General features: G+C 41.0%; 1 protein-coding gene across 1 annotated transcript in view; it reads left to right on the plus strand.

Moving 5' to 3' along the window:
- PIBF1 (progesterone immunomodulatory binding factor 1) overlaps window positions 1–23,931 on the plus strand; it is a 195,693-nt gene that overhangs the window by 139,433 nt on the left and 32,329 nt on the right. Inside the window, 2 exon segments of the mRNA XM_030566449.1 lie at window positions 6,752–6,854; window positions 17,915–18,045. Of these exon segments, the coding sequence (XP_030422309.1) occupies window positions 6,752–6,854; window positions 17,915–18,045 (234 nt within the window).

Here is a 23,931-nt window from a genome sequence, read left to right on the forward strand (position 1 = left end):
GTTCTCACGGCCTCAATGTTCTACATCGACAGGCAAGGTGAGGCCTGCTCTTCAGTCCTCTGCCAGGAAGCCTTCCAGCTGTGGGACTTCTGCACCGCCCACAATATCAACTTGGAAGCCCACCACTTACCAGGCATCTGGAACTCTCGAGCGGATCGCCTGAGCCTGGACCTCTCCTCCCAGCACTAGTGGTCATTGCACCCAGAGGTGGATCACATGATCTTCCGAACGTGGGGCACTCCCCAAGTTGACCTTTTTGCAACAAGGCAGAAGTGCCGGTGCCCCCGGTTCTGTTCCAGGAGGGGCCTGGGCGATTTCCGACACCTTTCTTCTGTCCTGATCAGGTCAGCTGCTATGTGCTTTTCCCCCAATTCCGGTGATCAGCAAGGTCCTGGAAAAAATTAAGATGGACAAGGCTCGTGTCCTCATGAATGCCCTGTCCATTGCCACCTCTCTTCCCCCCTCCCCCCCGTGGCCACTACCAACCCGCCCAGACTTTCTCTCTCAGGACCAAGGTTGCCTCCTCCACCCTAACCTTGCAGCCCTCCACCTCACTGCATGGTTGCGCAGTGGTTAGGCTAAGAGGAAAGGACTTGCTCGGAGGGTGTCCAGCAAGGCCTCCTGGAAAGCAGGAGGCCTGCCACATGTCAGGCCTACCTGGCAAAATGTTCAAGGTTCTCTCATGGGCAGACTGTTAAAACCCCATAGTGTGGTACCTTTGGAGAAAAAAAATTACTTACTTGAACTTTTTGTTCTCTGCAATGTTTTGTTAAATTTTAAAGTCATTCCATTTTATCCTATTCCATTTTAATTAATTCATCTTCCACATGCCTCTAACTAGTCCTTTGTGCTCCTATCTCAAGGCATGTCTAACACTTTTTGGAAAACACTGCTCTAGCTACAGGTACTATTTTTTTCAGTGAATATAGGTATACATTTTCAGAAAAAGATTTAATTTCTTTTTTATTGCACTGCAGTGTTGTGCAGGACTTCCCTAGTACTTGTATAACTAAAGCACAAAGTAAAAAGCTCTTGACTTAAATTTGATTAAAATAAAAGCATTACTTCATATTTTTAATTTTGTTTTGAAAACAGCAAATAGGACTTTCTTGTTTTACGTTTTTGGTATGGTACGTAACTTTCAGTTGAAGAAATGGGTAGAGCACAAACAAATGATGCTCTTATTTTGAAATTAGGTTTTCATACTATTTTGTAGACTCTGGATATGCAGTATGATCATTTTTTTGAAAACACTGTTCTAATAGGCATAAGTATTTTAACATTTGTGACATTTGATGTATTTGCTTTAAAAAGAGACTTGCACATTAGAACAGACTTTTAAAATGCAACACTCGCTCAGATCTTTCTGCTTAATGTGGTATTTCACATCTACTTGTACTGAATAAAAGCTTATTTCCGCAGTCGATCTCTCCACTTGAACCTTCACTGAACTCTTAAGCCTGTGTTTGTGATGACATAGTCTGTTTCATTGGTCATAAATTCAGTATTATGACTTCACAGCAAGGTCAAGAAGGAAGAGAAAAATAGTTGCAAAAGATCCAAAGCCATATGTAGTTAACTAGTAAATGAGGCAAACACATCAAAAACAAGAGGAAAGTAAATATTTAAATCAGGATTTATGTTAAAAATTGTCCTGGAAGGGCTTAAAAATCATCCTGGAAACCCCCCAGGCTGCGGCCTAGTGGAAGGCCAATTAGGTACTGGGGTTGCAAGAGGCAGCCCACGGGTAGGCAGGGGCAACAGGTCCAAACCCCCCTTGCCTGTGATGAGTGGCTTTTACACTGCAGTCTGCCTCAGTGAGCAGGGGCTAGGTGGTGACTGGCAGTAGCCCACGACTGAGGCAAGGTGGGGATAGGGTTGGGGGTTCCCCTGAGTGGGGAGACACTGAGACTGGGGGGGTATTGCAAGGGGGCAGCACTGGGTCCTGGGAGGGACACAGGGGCCAGTGGCAGCGGGACACCAGCCTGCAGAGGCGCTCCGGATGCTGGAAACGCTAATTCCCTGAGACAACCAGCAGGAGGCACCACTTGGGTGAGATGCGTATCTCCACTGTTCCCAATATAAATCCAACTGTAAATATTCCTTAAGTGATTGTCCACATGTATCTCACTTCTGGTGCTCATGTATCCCATGTGTGCAAGATCAGAATCTTTTGAATAGCCTTGTCCATTGGGACATGCTAGCACCTTGTAGCCAGGGTAGGATGGTCACAACCACTTTCTAGTTTACCACCTGTGGCTCCAAGACAGAGTACCTGCAGTATCCATGTCTCTTTACACTGCACAGTTTAGCTTTTTACTTAATTATAGTTTTAGTTAGTTTTATCCTATTGGCCTGTTAGCATTTTTAAAAAAGATTTTAGGGTTTTTGAGCCCTCATGCTATCTCCAACACCAGGACCACATTGCACGTAGCAGAGTCCAAATCCCCAAGTTTCAAGACCTGCTACTCTTGCGAGGGAGCAATACCCATCACTTACGGACCCTTTAAGTGCCTCTTTGGTCTGGGGAAATGCATATACTATAAAAGTGCTTTATATTTTGTTCCTTCTCTAAAATGACGCAGAAGTCCAGGGAGTCTCAAATTAAGCTCATTCTCCTTCAGAGCCCCATGAAATCAAGACGACTTCCTACAGGTCAGACCACCTCTCAGAGCTCCCTGGTAAGCTACCGGTTCACTCCAGTCTGCAGATTCCATGTGATGCCAATGAAATCCCATTCTACCATGGAGTTAGCCAGAAGTTCCTTCACCTCTTCAGCCCAATCCTCTGAAGAGCGAGGACAGAAGGAGCAACATTTTCATGGTAAGCAGAGATGTAGAGCTTCTGTCTAGCCCCAAGCAGATCTAGCCTATGACACAGTTTAAGGCCGAGATCAGATTTTGCTAAGTCTTTGGCACCGATTGGCCACTGACCAGCTTCAACATATTTCCCAGCCATCAATGTGCCTGGTACCAGCAGCTGTGGATTAAAGCATCCAGCACCAAAACAGCACACACCAAGGCAGTGAGCACTGGAATACACAACACTGAAGCCAACAGTGTAAGAACACTCGTTGAACTTGCTGGCATTCATGCTGAAAAATCAAGCACTGAAAGAGCACTGTCTGACTGAGACTCTGCCTTTGTACCAAATACTTTAACACCAACTGCATCCATACCAGTCATCCTTTCTTCTGTGTCTTCACTTGTGGAGCCTCTCTTCATTGTACCTATGCCGGTCACGGTACCAGTTGATGGTACTGGTCAAGCCTGAGTCTCTATTTGCTGTCTTCTGCTGAAAAAGGCTCTGTTGTGGTATTGGTACTGCCTCCACATGAGCTGCCCATCTGTCCTGAATATTCGAGAGATTGGTCCACCCATGGAGGAGGTATGTTCTTTCTCCTCATTGGACTTGAAGGACTGGGGTGATATGTCACCTAGCTATGTGCCTCAGTCCCCGGTCCCTACACCATCTGAAAAGAGAAACTACAGGACAGTTGTGAGCAGTACACTGCATGGTACCTGTCATAGCCCATAGCCCCATTCTAGAATCCCATGAAGTCATGGCCTTCTGGGCCCACAGGGGATGCACTTTAGTCACAGGGTTTCAACTCTCCTGAGGTCCCTTCCAACCCTAATAATAATAATAATAATAAACTACCTCTCAGGTGATTAGAATACAGTCACTCTCCCCTTGTAGACTTCAAGAGGATCACTGTGCTCAGCAGGCACCTCCTGCACCCTGGGCAGAGTGATCAGGAGAACTTACAGCAGATAGAAGCCCAAAGTGTCCCAACATTGATCTCATCTTTTTCACCTGCCAAGGCTGTGATCCCAGTTGTTCCAACCACCTGATAACTACTGGATCTTCTAGGAACTTCCCAGGAGGATAGATAACACATTGGAATTCCTGGTCAAGAGAGCACATGAAAAGTTGGACAAACTACTCAGTATCCTGCAGTTGTTGTTCTCTGGTGGACTGACAGTACCAATAGGTGAGGGCTTATTGGAACCAGCCAGGCATTTCTGGAAGATTTCTGTTCCCATGGCACCTACATCTAAGAAAGCAGACATGTCCCTTCTGAGGGCTTCGAATATTTCTTCAGACTCCAGACACCAGGATCTCTGGTCATACCCATGGTCCACAAGAGGTACAAGCAAACAGTGATACACTGAAGTGACTCCTAGGGATAAGGCCCTAAAAAGTTGTCCGAAGGTTGAAACTCATTAGCCAGTCTATAAATATGCATTGTGAACTAACAAGTGCTTCTGGCCAAATACAACTACCTGAATTGGGTCTGGTATCTCAATTAAGTGATTAATGCTCAAGGCATCCTGGCTGCAGTCTTTGGGAATACTGAATGAGGTTCAAACAATCATCGAGGACCTCTCCTTCAAAGGCTTTGCCCTCAGTGAGGCTCTTCACATGTTGGAGGACTTAAGTGACCTTTCCCTCCCTGTCCGTACACACCCCATCTCCCAGAAGGAGACAGTACAAACTGTAGGCCTGGTTGGAACCTTAGACATAACTAACAGTGTGAATCAAAGGCTGTAAACCAGAGTAGGCCTGGCTTTGGTAAAATAGCGCACTAAGTTATTGGCTAACCAAGTAAGCACATTCCTGACCAGAGAGGTTGGTACAAGAACACCCATAATTCTCAAGTAATTACATAAACCCTTTCTTAAGAGATGGTACGGGAACACACTGACCCCTTGTAAGATAAGGATGAGATGACAGGATAATGGATAATGATGTTTTGTTCGCAGTAGCAGGTACAAGGAGAAGCATGGTAATTAGCAACGTCTGGAATGTAATACATTACTTGTTTGTATCAATGTAAAAAAAGGAAAAGTGATAGGAGGGGCATCTTTGGCCATACGTGGGGGCAGCATCCTGATGCGCTGTCTGAGCTGGTACCATTGTTGCTGGTACCATTGCTCACCAGCTTCTGGTGGAAGACCACACTGTTTTCTCTCATCCAACAATGGTTAGTGTTCTCAAAGGTCTCATTCATGTTTTCCAGCCGTTTAGGGAGACTTCACCTTCTGAAACCTCAGCATTGTTTTAGCAGATTTAATGAGACATCAATATATTCTTTGTATCATCTATTCATGAATACTGCTTTCCTAGGGGCTATTATATCAACCCAGAAGAGTAGGTGAGATTTCAGGCCCTCATGTGGTGGTGGAACCACCTTAAACTCCCTTCCACAATGACAAAGTGACTTTAAGACCTCAGCCCAGGTTTTTACCCAGAGTGGTTTCTGACTTTCATTCTAACCAGATGATCCACCCATCCTGTCTTCTTCCTCAAGCCTCACATTACCCTGAGTGAAGCTAAACTCCACCCTTTGGATGTTGTCAGGTCTCTTTCTTACAATCTGGACTGAATAAAGCCATTTAGGAACTCTTCTAGATTGTTCCTAGTGTTTTTCAGCAGAATGAAGGGTCAGGCTGTCTCTACTCAGACTGTCAAAATGGGTCTCAGACTGTATTAAGACATGTTATATGATGGTCCACTTAGACCTGTCTTGGCAGATTAGGGCCCTTTCCACTAGAGTTCATTTACCCTCTGCTGCTTTTCTATAAGATGTCCCAGTTTCAGATATTTACAGAGCAGTTACCTGGAGTTCAGTTCACCCCTTCACCCAGCACTAGACCTTGGTGGAATGCTCCAGATCCGGTGCCCACTTTAACAGTACAGTCCTTCAGTCATTATTCCAGTAGACACTGAGCACCCATCTCTAGAACATGAGTTACTGTTTGTGAGTCACCAGAAGTAGAATACATGTAAACAATCACTGAAGAAAGAACAGTCTACCGTAATGGTCGTTCTTTGAGAGGTATTGTTCAGGTGTATTCTACATCTGGCCTTCCTTCCCTGCTACTATAGAGACCGTAGCCATATGAATTCTGTTTTAGCAAAGGAACTGGATAGTGGTTGCAGCTACTCTGCCCATTATGCCCCGAGCTATGGACATTGCTTTTCAGAAGATTCCAATATCATGTGCACGGGGGAGGCATACACACCAGAAGTGCAATAAGTGACGACATCACATCTCGAAGAACCACATATGCTGTAGGATAAGTAACCATTATTTAACATCTTAAAGTCTATCCCAATGTTATACGTAATTATAATGTCACTTAAAATTATTTTGTGTAATATTGTACAGTATATTTTTTCTTTTATGTGCAGATACGAGCTTTCCAATATAATTACTTACACTGAACTAACATAACACTGTCAAGTGATAGAGGTAAATTACCTTAGTGAACAAAGTATCACAATTACGTTTTTGTGGAGATGTTACTTTGATGCAATTAAAATTGTAGCATTGACTTATAGATCCATTTGTATCTGCATCTGATCTGAAGCTGTATAAATTGTCTGCAGATTTGGGGGACCGTACATAACAGCTCCACAGGTCACCACACAACAGTGACACAGGGTTTTGCCAAGCCCCCAAGTGCCTCCCACTTGTGCCTAGAGACCTCCTGCCGCACACGCATCTGCATCTGAGCTGTGATCTGCAAAAATGGTCTGTGGATATCCGCAAATTTGCAGGGCTCTGTTGACTTGTTCTTCAATTTTGACTATTATACATTTTACTGTGTATTTTTACCTGTTAATATTTTAGCATGAGTGAAAAAGTAAAGCAGGCAAGTTCTCAAGTATGAGTGCTAGAATGCATTTTGCATGTTTTGGAAAACATTCGACTTGAACTTTATTTATTTTTTTTTTGACACAGTGTTCACTTGGCAAGAAGGTTACTGCAGCTAGAAAAGCAAAACTCGTTGCTTGTAAAAGATCTGGAACATCAGAAAGAACAAGTCACACAGATTTCACAAGAGGTAAATTACTTCCACAAAAGAAAAAAAATATATAACGAGACTATAAATATTGCAGAGCAGTCCTTTACAGAATAGTTAATTTTCTAAACAAAGTTTATTATGTATTTGCTTGCTGTCTCAAAATGACCTTACAATTAACAAAAATACATTTATGCTAAACCTTTTCAAAGCAATTTATAGTGTATTGTAAAACAGAGATCAAAAGGAGAGAGTACTTTACAGACTAAACAAAATTGTAGGCTAGACAAAGCTCTAATTTCTGAGCAGATGACTGACTAGCAAAACTAGTTTGGTATTTTCTATGATGGTTAATTTTTTAACGAGTACCTCATTACTTCTGACCCAGGTCTGCTTTTTTAAATCACTTTTTAAGATATTACTAATCTGTAAAATCTTCCTACTTTTGTTATATTTGTTCAGGCCCTTTAGTCTTTGAACATACAAATCTAGGTTCTATCTGGGTGATATCTGATAATATCATTATGCTAATAACTTTAAGGAAAGTTTTATATTCTGTTTTTTAAAAAATGTTCTCTAAATTAATGTTTAATGATTGATAAGTACCTGTATATTTAAAGTACATTATTTTAATCACTTTACTAGCTAAAGTCATATTATTTGATCTGGAGAGTGAATAATGAAAACAGAGTGAAATCCTGTGGACTCAAATTCAGTAACGGCTAGAAATGTTTACATTCTCCTTCAGACTCTCATTTTAAGAATGAAAGAGCTTCATTAGTCTTAAATTTTCAGAGGTGACATTACCACCTTATTGAAGTCCCAGGAAGATTATGCTTTAGTTGTGAGGTTTAATAATTTGATTTTAAGATTATTGTACCACTTAATTTGAATAACAGAATTATATTATACCCTTACAAATGTCCCTTTAATTTGGAACAACTCTGACTGACATTTCTAGGTGACAAGTTATGAGACCTGTCAATCATGAAACTTCTAACACTTTAAAAGCTGTTTTTAATTATTTTGAAGGTAAATTTGTAGTAATTTTACACTGCCAGCCACAGTTTGAACTGGGAGGGCATGCAGAGGAACAGCGTACTCCTACCTCTCTTTTATTGGTCCAAACACCTTAGTGAATGAAAGCAGACAGAGATTCTGATTAAAGCCAAGGATACAACTTTTCATATCTACACCAGAGAGGTAGGGAAAGGACATCTGGCAGTTACTTCCAAGAAGACCACTGGGCTGATTGTGCCAACAGAAGATCCTATACACAGCTGTAAAGACAGAGCAGTCCCCATCCTGAAAAATCTCCCCTAGGATCAAGACCAACCACTTTCAGATTATCTCACCCTCTTTGTGCATGGAACTAGGGTTTAAACAAGGAGTGTCTCAGCACCAGACAATGAAGCAATCATTTGCCATACAATGCACAAGGGACCAGCCCATGCCATGTCTACACCAGCAACTCTTATCGCCCTACTACCTGGGCAGGACACTTGTATACAGTTGCAACAAATGACTATCAATATCACAATACTATCCCCCACCTCCCTAGCCAAGTCCTGTGTGCTGTAAAGAAGAAGAAGAACCCATATCATTAGCTGCCACTCTGCAATTTAGGAAAAGTTCTTCCTAGCCCCCTAATAGAGCCTTGGCAAAAATCCAGAGGTGGGAAATCTAGCTATAATAACAGGAAAGGGGAAAAAATAAACTCAATGGAAGGGTGTTTGAGTTCAGCAGTCCATCCCTGTGAGGAACAATATAAATTGTCCACCCCTCTGTGCCTTTGGACCAGTCAGATGTCCCTGCAGCCCACTAATGGGTCAGTCAGGCTTCAGGGGTGGGAAATAGTGGCCTTCAAGTTCTTCTGAAGACCTCCCCACACATGAGGCTGCCAAGGGGGAGTTTGAGGAGCAGCACTTTTTCCTTTGCCTTGCTGGTCGAGATCCCAGGAATGTCTTTTTTTCATGCTGATCTTCCCAAACTAGGCATCACTTGTTAGTAAATCCCTCGCGATTGCAAAAAAAAACTGTCAAAAATGTAACAGATATACCCAAGTTTAAAAATGTAACAGATGTACCCAAGTTTGTAGAGAACCTGAAATAGTCATAATTCTTGAGAGGTCTGAGCTTATCCTGTTCATTTCAGTGAGTTATTAATTCAGATATCTATTGATAATTATTTAAGTGTCAAAATTAACTATTTCACTTTTGTACAAAGCCTGTAGGAAAAGAGAGGGGGATGATCTTTATAGTAAGGTCCATGCAATCTATTTAGGCTCTACAAGTGTCTATTGCTTCGGAGAGTACAACCCCTTATTGCCCCCCCCCCCCATCATGAGTGAACCAAACCTAGTGTTTCTGTCAGAGCTTCACAGAGCATCTGAGCCCAAAGGAGAGGGATTCAAGCCCCTCAGAGGACCACATGATTATATTTTTAATATATGTCTTATCTACTATGAATGGGATCTCATATTGGTATCTCAGACTGGGAGAGGCTTACTTTTTCACTGTAGCTTGGAAGGTTGCCATTACTTTTTGATTTCCAATTATATTCCTTTTGTGTCCTTACTAAAAACGGGGGTGATGGGAAGGTGGGGAAGCTGATATTCTCTTAAATGTGAATTGAGAAAATTATTTTGAGATCAAATGAAGAGAATGTGAAATTCTAAGAGATCCCTTAAGCATTGACCACTATGCTGATAGTTCTATGTTATCTAGGATTCAGTGATAGCCTTCTTTCACACAAGTATGACTGTGGCTCTGGCAAGTGTTCATGGCTTATTCTGGGCATGTTATGGTTTTGAGACATAGGGTAAATGATCATAAACCAAGGAAAAATCTTTTCTGTTACTGGTGAAGACTATGAAGAAAATAAAAATTGTTTCGAAACTGAAACAATGATAATTTCTTAAAAACAAAAAAGTTGGTTTGGTTTGGTTTTGATTTTTTTTGTAATTTCATGCTGAAGAATTTGCCTGAAAGTTTGGGTTTAAAATAGCACTATCATATTAAAAAAAATTTTTTTAAAGTCATCTGATTTGTTAACATAGGAGATTTGCACTTTGAAATTATTGTTAAATTAGTATTATATCACAAGCAAATAGGGTAATCTTAGTTCTGTTCTGATTCTGTTCACTTGATATATTAAGCCACCTTCTATCTTTTCATAGGCTCTTAAGCAGATGAGTACTTAGGGCTTGATCCACAGCCTACTGACTTCAACTAGTTTTAAACTTTTTTTTTTTTTTTTTGAAGTTCCTGTACAAGGCTAAAACATTGTGTTTAAATACTACACAAAAAGCTCCTCTGATTATCAAGTAGCATGGAATCTAGCTTCTCAAGGACAGAAGGCTCCTACTCTGCTGTTACATATGGTATCTTTCTTCAGAAAGATGGCCACCATTAGCAGGAGGTTTAGAAATACACATTCTATTTAGTAAAATTGTATTCAGTGTTCTTGTTGCTGTTTTGGACCTGAAGAAGAACTCTGTGCAGGCTCAAAAGCTTTTTTCTCTCTTATCTACAGAAGTTGGTCCAGTAAAGATATAACCTCACCCACCTTGCCTCTTTCATTCAGTAAATTAACAGTAACTATACGATGAGAAATTCTTTTCTTACATTAGAAATTTATTGAAGGCTACAAAGAGGCAGGCAGGGGTTGGCGATTCTAAAAAATCAAATAGGTCAGTGGAAACCATTGAAAAAAGATTATTAGTAGTCTTTTTTTTATATACAAGGACTAGCACTGAAAAATTATGGACAGAATATATGTTTTTCATAATACTTCATAACTTGATACATTCATATTTACCTCTGCAGTGTTTGTTTCCAAGAAACCAGTAGAGAATGAGTGGTAGCATCATAAAGAAATGAGAAACTAGTTAAGCCCTCTATGTCTTAATCTGTAACTAGAAAAAATATTTTGAATTTTTTTTATTGTTAATCTGTTTTTTTCTGATTCACATTCACCCTTTCATATGCTAAAAAGAACACTTGAAATTCGCAGTTTTCAATTTAATGAAGTATAGCCCCAATCTTGCAGAGACTAGTTAACTTTAAGCATATTAGTAGTACTGTTGAACTCATTGAGACTACTTACATGTTTAAAGTTAAACATGTGTAAGATTTTTCTAGATCAGGACTGGTGTGCAGTAATTAAAACATATGGTTGCCATTCTTGCTCAAGTGAAATGGAACCAGTATTGGAGCTCTCAGTCTTGGAGTTGAGGACTGTTATGCACAGGGCCGGCTCTAGGCACCAGTGTTCCAAACATATGCTTGGGGCGGCACTTTTCAAGGGGTAGCACTCCGGCTTTTTTTTTTTTGCTTCACTGGCAGCACTTCTTTTATTTGTTTTTTTTTGCTTGTGGCAGCAAAAACCTAGAGCTATCCCTGGCTATGCACACCTGAGCCTGTAAGTCCCCATGGTTTTTTCTTCTGACATGTAGGCAAAGCAGAGCTCCTATATGAAAAGTTTACTTCTCAACCTTCCTTAGGATCTCCAGTATTCTTTACTTTGACCACATTTAAATTTAATATTTCTGGTCCTTCCTTTTTTTGGTAGTTTATTTTCTGGTGTTCCTCACTGTATGTTCCCTTGCCAGGTAAGTCTTCTGCTTCCACATCTACCACTCATCAAAATACAGTTCTCACACATCCCTCTGTTCTAGTGGACAAACCTCAGTGATAGTTCCTCAGTTGTTGATAATAGTTAGGTCTCCAGATGATTCTGACAAATGGAGCAAAAATAAGCAACTCGGCAACATGAAGGCAGATGAAACTGAATGTTGACAAGGGCAAGGTAATGCATATTGAAAGTAACAATCTGAACTACAATTATAGCATATAATTAAACTTCAGAAATCTTTATTTAAGGCAGGAGTGTAGCTGAATTCAAAGAAGGATTAGACATTTTCATGATCGCTAAGATCATCAGATGCAACGTGAAAATGTGAGGAATATCAACCTTTATTCTTTGGGGCAAAAACTATTGATTGTGTGGAGTTAGAAACTAGCCTATACGTATATTAATGAATAATTCTTCATTATGTTGTTTTACACCTTCTGAAACTTCCTGTGCTAGACTCTGTCAGGGACTGAATACTGAACAAAATGGAGCTGGATTAGATTGGTTTAATTTGATATGGCAGTTCCTGTGTTCTGTATTCCATTTGACAGGCCGCCCTGCAAGTTAAGATTAATATTCCAAACTTTAAATGGATCTCTATTGCAGCTGTTATATGAAGACTCATTTTGTCATCTTAATAAAAAGACTCTTTGACATTTCTTAGGCTTCGAAAGAGGCTAGTGGATATCAAGCTTTATTTCTGATTACTCATCAATTGATTAAAGGTATTCGATCTCTCTCTTTTTTTTTCCTTCTAAAGTGAACTTGGAATTTCTCTACAGAATGGAAATAGCTATTCCCCCGCCTTGTGTTTTTTTTTCCAAATGGGAATAAGAGAAGATTATTGTGCATTCCCTAGATCGTAGGAAAGTCGTAAAATATTATTTAAGTAGGACTAGTTTCTTAAGGAAATAAGGTTCGGGGGGGAGGGGGTAAGCAGAAAAAAAATGAGACAGCTGGCCTCTGTCATCTTTGGCAAATGTGGATTGTTTCCTCTATCCAAGAATTTTATAAACTAACTAGAAAAACTTCTCCCTTTTCAGTTAAAGTTCATTCTGTTAGAACTGTCTGTATCTGGCCATTAAAAGGGTATTCCTTGGCTCACAAAAAAATGGTCAGGCAGCAGTCTATATGTCTACATGCACCAAGATTTGACAGTAAAGTAGCTGGTGTTGGTATTCAGTCCACACTTCTTTGGAGAATGATTTTGTAATCACTTGTAATGCAAGTCATGTCATGTAACATTAGCACTGTCTTTAGTTCCATAATCCTTCATTTTTTTCAGGGACTAAAACAGGAATGGTTTGTTTCCTACCTGGTAAAGGTTCTGTGAGTTCCTTTATACTATTCTGGGAACCATGCTATTGTATTTGTTAGTCTAGTTCATGTACATTAATCGGTTTTTTTTTCTCATTAGTTCTTCCAGAGATTTTCAGAGTTTCAAGTTCCACTAGATAGTTTTAGTATTATACTTTTTAAAAATAAATATACTAAGTCAGTTGCTTTCATGAGATGAACAAACTGAGATTTTTTTGCACAATGTAGCTACACCAGTGCAGATGGATGTGGTGCCAATTGTTACTGTTGATGTGCTGCACCAATATAAAAATGTAAAAAGTAACTTGCACTGGAGTGTTGCCAACGATTGCAACTTATCATGAGTCTTGGGATAACTAGTGTTCTTAAAGCCACAGGTGCAGGAATCTGGTCATTTCTGTGAAACATTCATATATTTTTAAAAAAGTAAAGTTTTAGGCCCTCAAGGTTGTTGAGGAAGGCTTGATAATACGACCCTAATGTGTCAATGCCAGAAGGCAAATAAAAACTCAGTGTGTTAATTTTCAGATCTCATTAATTTTAAGCCATTCAAGATTTTTGGGAGCATGACTCATGATTGTGAATACTTAGGTTGTATACTGTGTGCTGTTTATCTATGTTTCTTTCCAAAGGTCTGGCTTACTCTGCATGTGTGTGTTGTGCTAGTGGAACAACACTGATATAAACACACCAGTGAAAATTAAAAGGCTAGCATTTTCTCTGGGCTCTGACCCCTGCCTGTATGCTAGGTAAAGGGGCTGGCGTGGTATAAAGGGTTCTAAAAACCCCTGAACTAGCCAGATTCCCTTCAGGGCAGGAACTGAGGGAGACAGCAGCAGGCTACATTCCAGGACTACCTCGCTAGCTCTGGTGTGCGGATAAGGCTGCAATATACAGTGTTGCAGAAAATGTGACAACATGACTGGGGACAGGCTTTACCGTAGACAGCCCCTGGAGGGCTACTTGTGGTGCATTGGAGATTGCACTGATCTCCAGAACAGCTCACAATCAGAAAGGCACAAATGTTGCTTAAAAATACCTTTCTCTTATTGCTTCTTAGTCTGTGAGTTCTGTGCTGTGCCTCTTAGGGTATGTCTACACTGCAGCAGAGAGTGTGTTTGGAAAGATTCTTGTAATAGATACTTGAAAGAGAACCTATAACAAAAAAAAAAAGAAGTATTTGATTGTAACTGACATGAGACAGTATGAAATTTAAAACTATTTATTTGTTTAAAACTATATTATGCTTGTTTAAACTTGCTCTGTGTTCGCACTCCTATTAAGTAATGGTTGTAGAGTAAGAACAAAGACTGATATCATTTTTACTAAATTAGCAAAAATGTAATCATCAGAAGAAATTTTAATATTCAATGTAATGGATCATATAAAATTGTACTGTTGCACTTTTAAGTTATATTTGAGTATTATTTTTGTTGCATTTTTCTGTTACATCGCAATCATTATTAAAGTAGGTGTGCTTTTTTAGTATATGGATACGTCTAAAAATAAAACCATAACAGCGCTGTTTGCCTTTCAAAGGTGAAGAATGGCAGGCTAATGTAAATGGGAACATGTTTTTCTTAGCATTGTTACAGAATATATTTTTCGTAATACCATATTGCTAAAATAACTTTTATTACTGACTGACACTTTTTACTTATGTATTTTCATATATATTAGGAAGCACAGCTACAGCATTTAAAGATAACTGAAAGGAAAAGCAATTGGAAACTTGTTTGACTTTGTGGGAGATAAAATGGAAATGTATGTAGCAATAAATGATAACTTTTAACAGATTTGAGGCTTAACAGTGGTAGGTTTAAAATATGCAGCAATTACCTGAAACATTGGCTAAATTAATAAATTACAAAAATATCTAAAATATCATCTGGAGTACATAAAAGCTGTTGCGCAGTCAAACAAAATCAGATGATATTTTGAATGTGTGCTAATTTTAGTAAATGTGAGAAGAGAGTAGTATGTTATTACAACTTGATATTAATATTGGGAATTTGATTTAACATTCAAAAACTATGGAGGAATTTTAAAAAAGTTTGAGGGATAATTTGTTTATTACACTTCTGTCAAAAACTATAAAAGTTAATACAGTAAACCAAAGAATAGCAGCAAGGATAAACAGTAAACAGGGAAACCACAAAGGATCTGAAAAGGGAAGGACTAATAGGAATACAACCGAAAGATAAAACCGTAGATTAGGGGCCAAAAATGAGTTAAGATCAAATGATATAGTCTATATCTCAGAAATGAAATACTTTTCACTTGTGTCTGTGGCAGTAAATTAAAACAATTCCCTTAAAATTAATGAGCCAGATCTTGACCCATGATATGGTCCCTTTGCGTTGCTCCTGCAACATACAAGGGCTACACAGGTGTGTTAAATGAGCATTCCCTCTGTGTGTGAGACTCTATCTTCCATAGAACAACTGTGTTGACTAGGGGATGTGACAGAAGTTAGAGGTGGCAATGGCCGGTGAATACTCTGCTCTAACAATCTCCATTTGGCATAATGCTTCCTACACCAGGGCGGGGACTAGTAGGAGTTGGGTAGTGGATTAACTTTAATGGGAGTGGTGGTTACTTATGATCCCTGACAATCAGGCTTCTAATTCAGCTGACTAGATATGGATTTAGGTTTTTACCTTTAGACTTAAAAATTTAGGCCTTCCATCTTTCTAACAATATCTTATAATGGGGAATTTGAAGGCTGTACTTGACATCGTACATGTAAACAAAATGAAATGAATTTTCTACATTGAAAGCTGATACATAGAGGTTGAAAGAAAGACTAGTCACACAGAAAAAAGTTGGTAAATGCAATATTTTTATATTTGAAAGAAGTATGGGAATGCACTTCAGTTAATGTTTGAATGCCACTTTGAAAATGTAAAACACTGTATAAATAGCTGTGTTATTTTAGCAAATCAGTTTCATAAGATAGCAAAAGGAAAACATACTTGTAAGTGATCACCCTGTAATAAATCCATACTTAGTGTCTCTTGCTCCAAGTTATATGTCTGTAGAAATTAATTTAAAATTTATGACCATTTAAAATTAACCTACAAAGGATTTACTTTTTGTGTTTATTCACAAAAGTGTAGTCAGAAATGAAAAGTCTCTTAATGGATTCTTTGCACATTTAAGAGATGTTAAGACTTATAAGCCTCTCTGCTCTGACAAATTTAGGACCTGCAATTTACCACCAGTACAGCTCAAAACCATTGCCACCTCCTGTCATCTGCTCCATTGGTGAATTATGGGTCCCTCATTTGCCAAAGCAAATTGAGACACAAGGGGCTTGTCTTAATTAAAATATGTATCATGTCTAAACATGATAGTGGAAAGTTATCTGACAGTACTGGCTATGAATGGCCAGTCAGAGTAAACCAGGGCATGATATGTCCTGTGTCATATTAATGTTCAAACATGATTCAATTGTCTAGTGAAGGCAGGGCGGTATTATGGGGTAGGAAACTCTGATAACTACAGTATTATTGGAGACTTTTCTAGTGCTGAACTCTGAATTATCATGAATTCATCATTAAAATGTAAAGTGGGTCTGATTTTCAATTGCCTTGCACTTTGTGCAGTTATTCACGCTCATGCAAAGTTGGTGTAAAATGCTACCAAATCAGAGCAGTAATGTTTTGTACTTTGTTTGCATGTTGAATGACTATCCAAGGTGCAAAGGCAATATAGAGTTATGCCCAGTATCTCTACTAGATGCTACCAAGGACTAGCGAAATATTCTAGTATCACTTTTATAAAGGTATCTCACATGATTTTTACTATAGTATTGATTGTAGTACTTTTCCAAATAGACCATATGAATTAACTTACATTTTACTACTATATTGTGATTATAAATCATGGCTATAGGTGAACTATTGCAGTATAATAATGATCCAGTCGTATAACCAGCTGTTGGACCATATTAATAAAAAAAGACAATTCATGCAGATATATGGTACAAAAGCTTTATTGTAATGATATACCTTCAATAAATTGTATTGAAAGCCTGCAGATGGGCTTTTCTCCTATCATCTTCTGCTTCAGAAGTCTTAAAATGTTTGAATATTGTGGGATTCAGAAATTTAGTGAGTAAATATTTAGAATGAAAGACTGTTCATCAATTATAGTTTCTAATTTAGCATTTTAGTTACAAACAGAAAAATCTGTTTGCTGTAATATACACTACAATTTATTAAACTAAACTAGAAAAATTAACTTTGTGAAACGGGGATTTTGTTTTTATAAAATGTTTTAACTATAAAGAAGAAAACCACAAGATGTAGGTGTTAGTATTTCATGGATTAACCTGAAATGCAACCATTGGAAAAATATAGACGGACTGATGTGTGATTCCTGAATACTTTCCTATGCTAATTTTCCACCTGAGACACACCTATCACCAACAACTTGCTTGGAATTTTTGACTATTTGTGTGTGACATGATCTATTATATTATTTATTTGTATTGAGGTAGCATCTTGAAGCCCTAATCAATAATTATGTCATTGTGCTAGGTGCTGTACACATGCATTTAATAAAAAGCATTACTCATCCCAAAAAGTTTTGCAATCTTAGAAGATAAGAAAAGCACAATAGATGGATAAAACAAATGGGAGGGAAGAGAGGAGTCATCAATATAAATATGATAGTTGAAGCCATGTTTGCAGATAAGATCACCCAAAGATGGGGCTTAGAGAGAGAAAAGGAAAGGAAAAAAGATAGAGCTCTTGAGGACCCCACCAAATGAAACTGAATACAGACAATGGAGTCATGAAAGCCAGGGCAGACAAGTGCTCAAGAAGAGGAGTGTGTCAGTGGTGTCGAAGACAGCCAAGATATTTAGGAAGATGAAGTGGAGAAAAGACCCTGAGATTTGAACAGTAGGAGTCCATTAAAAATTCTGTCGACAACACTTTCAGTGGAGTATAGAGTTCAGAAGCCAGATTCAAATGGATCTAGAATCGAATTAGAGGAGAGGAGCAGTTGTAGATGAAAGGGAATTGGCACCATGGTTTGAGGGGGTTGCATGTTTTTACCGTCAGATTATCCCTTTTCTATGATCATAATGTGTTGTACTACTTCATCATTTTTAAATAAATACATTTTTTTTCTTTTGTCAGCTTCACAGAGCCAATTCTTTGTTGAGTCAAGTACAACAGCCATACAAGTACCTCATTGAGTCTGTACAACAGAGAGATTCTCAGATAAATTTACAGAAAGAACATATTACACAACTTGAGAAAGATGTCAGGTAAATACCAAAACATTTTGTGTGTATCATTTTTATATTTATCTGCATCCCAACTTAGAAAATAGTATTAGTGTCATAACATTTGAGACTTTGCCACTGCATCGCTTTCTAAATCAGTTTTATATGCTGCAGTTCTCACATCCAGGTTTTCCCGCAGTCTCATAGAGCTGGAGAGAGGCAATAGGGAAAGAGTTGGATTTAAAGAGGAGTTTGGAGTTGGGGAGAGATGGTGGGAAGAAGAGGAAGGTCATAGGAGCAGAGAGGAACAAACCAGACTTCATATGGAATCAGGGAAGTAGTTTGTAGCCGGAGAGTTTATGTTATGGACTGTCCTATGAGCTGGGAGAGGTACAATCTGAGGCATAAATAAAAGAAAGGCCCAGAATTCATTTATGAAGCAAAGTTAAAACATTAACTATTCAGTAGTTAAACAGTAACTACTTAAGAGATGCATACGTTCACACCACTGTGAAACAACCACTGTCAATAAAAGTTTTCCCCTTCAGACTATACAGCACTGGGAGTACAGAACTGGTATTTGGCTTTAGTGGCAGCATACCACCTTACATGACAGGGAATGAATATGTATCCACACATGGATAGTTGTTTGATTTGGAGGAATCTCTGGAAAGAAAGTACAGTTGAGTGGAATGCACGTCTATAACCACTTGAAGAGGAACCATCTGTTTCAAACTCTAGATGTGCAGATAAATTGGAGAGAAAACCTTCCCAGATATCCCCAGTGAAAGGTGATATCCCACATCTTTCATTGGGGATATCTTTGACTCAATAGAAGTCAATATTTTCCTTCCAGAGGAAAGGGTTTTTTTGACATTTTCCCAACCCCTTCATGAAACAGAAACCTCAAAAATGAATGTGCTTTTTTTCATACTGATGACAAGCCTCATGGCCTCTTTCACATATGTGACATTTATGCACAAATGTGGATGAAACCATTAAAATCTGGGTGTGACTGCATGCACAGCATGATTGCATTTTTGACTGTTATCCTGAAAGTCCAAAAGTCTCTCAAGTGGTGGATATAAAAGGGCAATGTACTTAAGGGAGTCTTTTTTCAATCTGCATCTCTTATCACCGGTAGTTATCACAGATGCCTCCAATCTTGGTTGAGGAGCTCATTTCTGAGAGCAGACAGTTCGTGATCATTGGAACATGGGAAAGCCAAATGCCATATAAACATTAGAGTCTACCTAATAGCTTGGGTCCCATGAAAATCTCTTTTGGCTCAGCACGAACCACGTAGAGTAAGTGCTTACAGACAACATAACAGCACTGTTCTACCTCAACAAGCAGGAATGATTCTCACTCCCAGTCAGTCTGACATAGACAGGAAGCCTGGAAAAACTGATTTTTGATCCTGCATGGTTTTATCTGTAAAATGGAGATAATATTTATCTAATTAAATGATCACATTGGCTAAAAGCTTTTCCCATGTCTCAGACATTTGTAGTGGTTACCAGTGAAATAATTAATATTGACATTTTAATTATAATAACTAGACTTCAGGCTTAATAACCCATTGGAATGATTGGGAAAGAAATTATACTCTTCTTAGAGTTTTTGAGTCAGATCATTGACTCTCCCCGCCCTTATGTCTACTTTGCACACTCTAACTGCAAAGTAGACCTTAAGGATGAAGGCTCATCATTGGCATTTCAACATCACCAATGGTTATTTTGCAGTCTGGAAACAAAGTCTCTGCCCGCGTCATGCACCTTTCCCGACCTGTGATTCACCAGTGCTTGCAACACCATTGAGAAGTACCCCTTTCAGTTTAGGTACTCCTTCACAAGGTGATCTGGTGCCAAGATAGGGATTTGTGTTCCGGCTATTGCCCCACCACAGTTAGGGAACTCCATCACGGCAAAACCATCCACTATTTCCTGCATGTTCCCCAGAGTCACTACCCTTCGTAGCAGAAGTCTGTTGATGGCCCTGCAAACTTGCATCACAACAGATCCCAGGGTAGATTAGTCACTCCAAATTGACGCTCCACTGACTGGTAGCAGTCTGGCATTGCAAGCTTCCACAAACAAATCGCCACTCGCTTCTCCACTGGGCTCTCATTTTAATATTGCTGCACATCATGGCTGGGGAAAACTCTTCACACAGTTTCTGGAAAGTGGCTGTATACATTCAAAAGTTCTTCAGCCACTGCTTATCATTCCATAGATGCATAACGGTGTGGTCTCACCAGTCAGTGCTTGTTTCCTGGGCCCAGAAACAGTGCTCAGCCATGTCAAGGTGATGTGTGACTGTTGCCAGCAACTGCAAATTGCCCAGCTGTATGTCTTCCAGGAGGGCTGTTTGCATGCCATCACATTTTTCTGCATGGCACCATGGCTACCATATCCACTGTTTCCTGGGACACCCAGATCTTCTTTGTTCCACTCCTGAGAGATGTTTTGACCAGACTGGGCCAGAGAGGGGGACTCAGATGATACTTCCACTGGCTTTGGCTAAATCCCAGTCACCACTTGGGATGTGAAACTTCGACTCACCCACTCCCCATGTGTCCTTTTTCCTTACCCACATTATTCTTTTCTTTCCGTCTCTCTACTTTGCCTTTTGTCTAATAAGAGTCTTGTGTAGCCAACTAAGATTGCATATTTTGCAACGCTTCAGTGAAGCCTGTGACCAGAGAGGCAACTAAAGGCAATGTCCTAAACAGCCTAATGCTGGTACAAGTTGCCAGGTCTCAGAGTGGCTGGGCCTGTGTTTTTCCAGCAGTGAGGTTGCAAGTGAAAGTCAACACCAGAGACAGGAGCTGCAATTTCTTTCTTTACTGTCCTTTTCTCTCTCCTTTTGTGTGTGTGTTTCTCGGTTTCCCCTCCTCCCTTCCCTCCCCCCTTAGCAAATGGGATTGGATTTAACAACAGCAATAACAACCGCTCCAGCCCATCTCAGCTAACGTCTTTATTTTCCCCAAAAAGGAGCATTATTATCATCTTTAATACCATCTAAGTGACTTGTCAAACAATGGTCTTCTTTGAGTGCTTGTTTGTGTCCATCCAATCCGGTGTATGCGTGCTGCGTGCACACCAACCGGAAGATTTTTCAGCCGGAAGATTTTTCCCTTAGCAGCATCCGTAGGGTCGGCCTGAACAGCTCCTGGAGTAGCGCCTTCATGGCGCCCAATATAGGGTCCTGCCAGCCCCTCACTCCCTCAGTTCCTTTTACCGCCAGTGATGGCTAGCTGGAATACTGTCGCTGTTGCATTGCAAGTGCTTTCGGCAGTGTCCACTTCAGTCTTCATTGTTATATAGCTGTAAATAGTTTGTTAGTTATTAGTCATGGTCAGTTGTTGTGATTCTTGGGGTTCCCCCCACACAACGTTTTCCCTGGCTCTGGGGTAGGCCCCGATCCCCAGGCTTCAAACTGTGTGAGGACTGTGGCACATTTGTGCCGAAGAGTGACCCGCACTCTGCTTGTCTATGGTGCCTTGGGGAGAGCCACCAAAAGGACAAGTGCAGGATCTGCAAGGGATTTTGCCCTAAGACCCTTAAAGATTGGGATCAAAGGTTCAAGATTCTGGTAACGGAAACAGCACTCCAACCACAATCCGACGTGGGGTCTGCAGAACACATACTGAGCACTTGTCAGTCTGCAGTGCACTGACGGTGCACAAGCCAGCACCAAGGAAGGACCCTAAGGACTCACGGTACTGCCACGGCTCCGCCCATAAGAAACCCTCTTCTGTCTGGCACCGTTCTCAGTCCCTGGTACCACAGAAGAAGAAAAGGCCAGATAGGGGTCGCTCTCCCGCTCTAAAGACCAGGGGACCTGCGGCATTGAACACATTTCGAGCCAGGCCACCTCGTCTCTCCAACCTTTCGGAGTCTTGTTGACTCCTGCCTTGTCTGGGGCTCAGTTCACTCCAAACCCTCAATGGTCCCCGGACCTCCAAGGTAATCATCTCCCACTCCCCTCGACGCCAGAGGCATTCAAAGCAGCCAAGGACCTTATACGCCTCATGGTGCCATCCTCCCCATAGAGGAGAGAGAAGTCGCTGGTGACTGTGTGGCCCCAGTTTCAATCAAGGGGCAAACCCAGTGATGAAGGTGCGCTGATCCCCATCTCCGGCACACCTCTCCCCAGCACGGTCCACCCACGCAGGGGAGCCACACTGGTTCCGAATCTCTTGGCACTGTTCTCCGGCAGCCCAGAGTACCACTCCTCCGTGGTACTCCTACTTGGAGTTGGAGGCAGAGTCTTATCACTCCAATAGGATCAGGAGCAGGAGGTCCAAATCCTGCCACGACCACCAAACCTACCCAGCACCATGGGCTCCACAGTGGCAGCCTTCGATACAGTGGCCCTTTTGGACACCCTGGGCATATCATCAGAGCCAGGGACAGATCCAGGGCCTAAGGCCCAGGTCGGCATCAATGTTCTTGGCATCCTTTGTCCCCCCACAGACGCCACCAACCGCTGTTGTCCCTACAGCTCCACGGCACCAACCCTCCCATCAACGGCACCTCTGGTGGCTACAGCATCAGTACCTCCAGCATGGACTTGAAGGATACGTACTTTCACGTACTGATAATCCCACCTCACAGAAGATATCTCAGGTTTGTTGTGAACAACAGCCACTGTCAGTTTACTGTTTTTCGATTTGGCCTGTCAGCAGCACCTTGGGTGTTCACCAAGTGCATGGCAGTCGTGGCGGCGTTCCTGCACAAGCGGCAGGTAGAGGTGTTCCCATATCTCAACGACTGGCTGATCAAAGGGCCACTCCAGATCTCAAGTGGAAGCACAGGTCACCTTCATCAGAAGGACGTTTGACGACTGGGTCTCCTCCTAAATGAGGTCCCATCAATACTGTCCTCAGGGCAGAGAATAGAGTTCATAGAGGCAGTGCTAGACTCAACTCAAGCCAGGGCATACCTCCCAGAAGCCAGATGGGGTCTCAGGCAGTTCCACACCACTACAGCAAGGAATTGCCTGAAGCTTCTGGGGCACATGGCCACTTTTACCTATGTAGTACAGCACACCAGGCTCAGGCTTTGCCCACTCCAGTCATGGTTAGTGTCAATATATCGACCAGCTCGGGATGCTTTGGACAGCGTCATAACTCTGCCTTGCTCGATACTAGACTCCCTCCTGTGGTCACTCGACCCACAGGTAGTTTGTGCAAAGGTCCCATACACCAGCCCCCAGCTGTCCCTCTCATTAGTGACAGATGCATCAGATCTGGGATGCGGTGGACATTTGGGAGACATCAGGACACAAGGCCTCTTGTCTCAGGCAGAGCTCACTCTGCATATCAGTGTCAGAGAACTGAGAGCGGTGCTTCTGGCGTGCCAGGCTTTTGGAGTCCATATATCAGGGAGAAGTATATCAGTCTTCACGGACAACACCTCGGCAATGTTTTATATCGACAAACAGGGATGCATGTTCCTCTCCCCTGTGCTGGGAAGCCCTCATGCCATGGGACTTGTGTAGAGCACTCGATACACCAGCAAGCATTAATACTTCCCTGGGATACAGAACTAGCTGGTGGACAGTCTCAGCAGGTCTTTTCATGGCCATGAGTGGTCTCTGTGGCCAGACATAGGGAGCTCAATCTTCCAACACTGGTGCTTTCCTCAAATAGACATTTGCCACACGCCACAACAGGAATTGTCACCTATTCTGTTCCTTCCTGAGTCACAACCCAGGATCCATAGCAGATATGTTCGTATTTCTGTGAGGAGGCCGCCTCCTATACGCGTTCCTGCTGGTTTCTCTTGTTCACAAGGTGCTCCTCAAGATCCGCAGGGACCTAGTGTAACAATGCGACCTTTGGGGGACACTACGGAGAGTATCAATTCTGGACAAATTGCTTAGAGCAGGGCAGAAACAGCTGAAGACTGAAGGTCCTTC

This window comes from Gopherus evgoodei, chromosome 1, assembly GCF_007399415.2.
Source record: "Gopherus evgoodei ecotype Sinaloan lineage chromosome 1, rGopEvg1_v1.p, whole genome shotgun sequence".
Taxonomy (NCBI): domain Eukaryota; kingdom Metazoa; phylum Chordata; order Testudines; family Testudinidae; genus Gopherus; species Gopherus evgoodei.